Raw genomic sequence first — 2,570 nt, forward strand, 5'->3', positions numbered from 1 at the left:
GCGGGGCCGGCGGCAGCAGCTGGAACGGCTGCTCTCACCCACCGGTGGGGAACGAGCGCGGGCTGATAGCTTGGACTCATCCCAGCTCTCGGAGCCCTCTGAGGAAGGTGAGGGGAGGGAGGGTGGGCAGGGAAGGGGAGGGGAGGCCGCCGGGACCTGACCCGGCCTCTCCCCCCACCCCGGTGCCCAGAGGATGCAGAGATAGAGGTGGACGGCCTGGTATTTGGTGGGGACCTGCTGCCTGGCTTCAGCACGGGGAGGGACCACAGCTACTCCAGCCCCCGCGGCCCCGCATCCTGATGGTGCCCGCTGCCTTCCCTGCACTGCCTGCCTGCCTCCTCCCTGCCTTCCGCTGCTGGAAACGCAGCCTCTGCCGGCCTCGTCGGGGCTGCCCGGGTAAGGGGCCACAGGTGGGGGCAAGAGCCCAGCTTGGCCCCTCTGCTGCCGGGCCGCTGAGCAGCACCGGTGACAGCACTGGGCGCACCTGTCCTGCTGGCAGGACACCGTGGCACCCGCTGTGCACCACAAGAGGTGCTGGAAGAGGGCCTTGGCTGTCATGGGGACACCCTCCCACCTTCCCCGCATGCCCCTGGGCAGGCTGGGGGCCGGGGGCTGCCTGGCACGGGTGTGGGGCAGCGCTGCCCCCAGCAGACATGGTTACAGGACGGCTCCACCGCCCCCGGACAGGCACAGGAAAGGGAAACGAGTGCATTAAGCAACCTGCCTTCATGCTCCTGCAGCTGCCCGCCCCCCCCGTACATACCCAACACTATTCTAGTAAAGGCACTTGGTGAAACCCCTGCCTGCATCTTGCCTGCGAGCCCAGGCCCCCAGCAGCGGGCTGGACCCCCGGAGCAGAGGGCAGCGCTGGGCTCTGCTCTAGCCAGGCCAGCCCTGCCCAAAGCAGAGGTGGGAGTAGATTCTTTAATGATAATTACATCTCCGAAAGGGTCTAACAGCAGCTGATTGTCAGACTTGTACAGTTTGTTTAAAAATATAAAATCTAAGGAGGCTCCTATCTGTTCTGGTGCAGCCGGCGCCTGCCTGTGCCCGGCCCCTCACACGTACTGCTTCTTCTTGGTGGCTGCCTTGCTCGCCAAGTCCTTGGCTTTCTCCGTAGCAGCCAGAGCTGTCTCCTTGGCTTTCTCGGTTGCTTCCTTGGCTGTCTCCACCAGTGTTTTGGACGGAGCTTCTCCTGTAACATGGAAGCTGTTAACCCAGCCCCAGCGGGCCCCTGCCCTGCCCCGTCACAGGAGTGCCGGCTGACGCAAGCTAGACCAGCCCCGGCCCCGTCACCTCGGGACGGAGGCGATTTCCCCACACAGGGGGTGGCCCCGTCACCTTGGGACGGAGGCGATTTCCCCACACAGGGGGAAGCCAAGCCCGGCACTCCTGCCCTGTGTGTGTCAGGGCATGTCACGATGGGGAACCACAGGCACGTGACTGCTGCCGTATTATGTCCCCCTCCTGCCTGCACTCCGCCCCTGCCCTGCCCTGCCCTGCAAGTGCTGCCTGGCTGCTCCGCTTGGGAAGAGCTGACTGTGCCAAGACATGGGGGCAAAGGCAAGGGACAAGGATTTCACAGTCAGATTAGTTCAAGCCACGACCTGCCCGTGGACTCGAGTGTTCCCCATGTGACCTGTAACTCCAAGAGACCCCTCCCGCTCAGCTCCAGCCTGCCCTCGGGTGCTCACCTTGCATTCTTGCTAGCACATACTCAAATCCCTTAGTGCTCTTGGTCACGTTGCTTTTGAACCTGGCCAGACCAAATTCCTGCAACGGAAGAATCGGTGAAGGTGCGAGACCAGCTCCCTGGTCACACGCAGCCCCTGGGGCTTTGTCCCAGCTTGACCAGTCCCAAACGTATGGTGGGCTCATGCCCACGAGCAGTGATGGTTCCGAGTGCCCCAAGAGCTCAAGAGGATGGGGGGAACGAGGGAAAAGGGTGGAAAAACCAGCACAGGGAAGGGGTAGAGCAGGGGGGAGCAGCAGCTTTAAGGCCTCTCCAAAGAGGGGGTACACAGTGCTGCTCGAGCAGTTGGCAGTCCTCACCTGGACGGCCCGTGAGACACCAAACAGGCTGGAAGAGACCCAGGCTTCGCGCTTGACCTCAGTCCAGTTGCTGTTCTCCGGGTTCACCTGGTATACACAGCGCTCCTCCACCACCTGCACGAGGCACAACCTGGCTGTGGGCGCTGCCCGGTGCCTGCCACATGGCCGCATGCCGGCCCACGGGCACCTACCATGAGACGCACGTGGTTGATGTTCCAGGTGAATGTGGTCATGGTTCGGTTCTTGGGGTCCACGATAGAGTCCTCCAGGATGTAGACGGAGTGGGCGACGTTGGCCGGGAAGAAGCGCTCCGCCCAGCGGGGCATCCGGTTGGTCTTGGTCAGGAGCCGCCGGGAGAGCAGCTTGTGGTCCGCTGTCACCTCCCGGTGCACGATGTCTTCGGTCAGGACATGTTTGCTAAAATGGGGAGGGGGAAGAAAACATCAGACCCTGCTCCTGGCCAACACCTTCCCGGGGCTGGGAACCATCGGGCGGGTGGGGGGGGGGAAGAGGAGAGG

General features: G+C 63.2%; 2 protein-coding genes across 2 annotated transcripts in view; one reads left to right on the forward strand and one right to left on the reverse strand.

Annotated features, from left to right (window-relative positions):
• LOC103904520 (lateral signaling target protein 2 homolog) overlaps nt 1-300 on the forward strand; it is a 17,272-nt gene extending 16,972 nt beyond the window's left edge. The window contains exon 12 of the mRNA XM_019473789.1: nt 191-300. Coding sequence (XP_019329334.1) covers nt 191-300 — 110 coding nt within the window. The remainder of the gene's footprint in view (nt 1-190) is intronic.
• A 604-nt stretch (nt 301-904) lies between these two features.
• PRELID1 (PRELI domain containing 1) lies at nt 905-2,483 on the reverse strand. Its single transcript, XM_009285763.1, has 4 exons — nt 2,244-2,483; nt 2,053-2,166; nt 1,695-1,773; nt 905-1,195 (listed from the first exon to the last, which is right to left on the reverse strand). Exons 1-4 carry the CDS (start codon nt 2,376-2,378, stop codon nt 1,059-1,061), a joined length of 465 nt encoding a protein of 154 aa, XP_009284038.1. The 5' UTR covers nt 2,379-2,483; the 3' UTR covers nt 905-1,058.
• Between the last annotated feature and the right edge of the window lie 87 nt (nt 2,484-2,570).

The sequence above is a fragment of the Aptenodytes forsteri genome, unplaced genomic scaffold (assembly GCF_000699145.1).
Source record: "Aptenodytes forsteri isolate BGI_AS27 unplaced genomic scaffold, ASM69914v1 Scaffold54, whole genome shotgun sequence".
In the NCBI taxonomy this organism is placed as follows: Eukaryota; Metazoa; Chordata; class Aves; order Sphenisciformes; family Spheniscidae; genus Aptenodytes; species Aptenodytes forsteri.

Coding starts and splice junctions, on each gene's coding strand:
- PRELID1 (XM_009285763.1), bottom strand. CDS start 2,378: ATGCCCCGCTGGGCGGAGCGCTTCTTCCCGGCCAACGTCGCCCACTCC. Junction 2,167..2,243: donor TCAACCACGTGCGTCTCATG/GTAGGTGCCCGT, acceptor TGCCTCGTGCAG/GTGGTGGAGGAGCGCTGTGT. Junction 1,196..1,694: donor TGTGCTAGCAAGAATGCAAG/GTGAGCACCCGA, acceptor TCCATGTTACAG/GAGAAGCTCCGTCCAAAACA.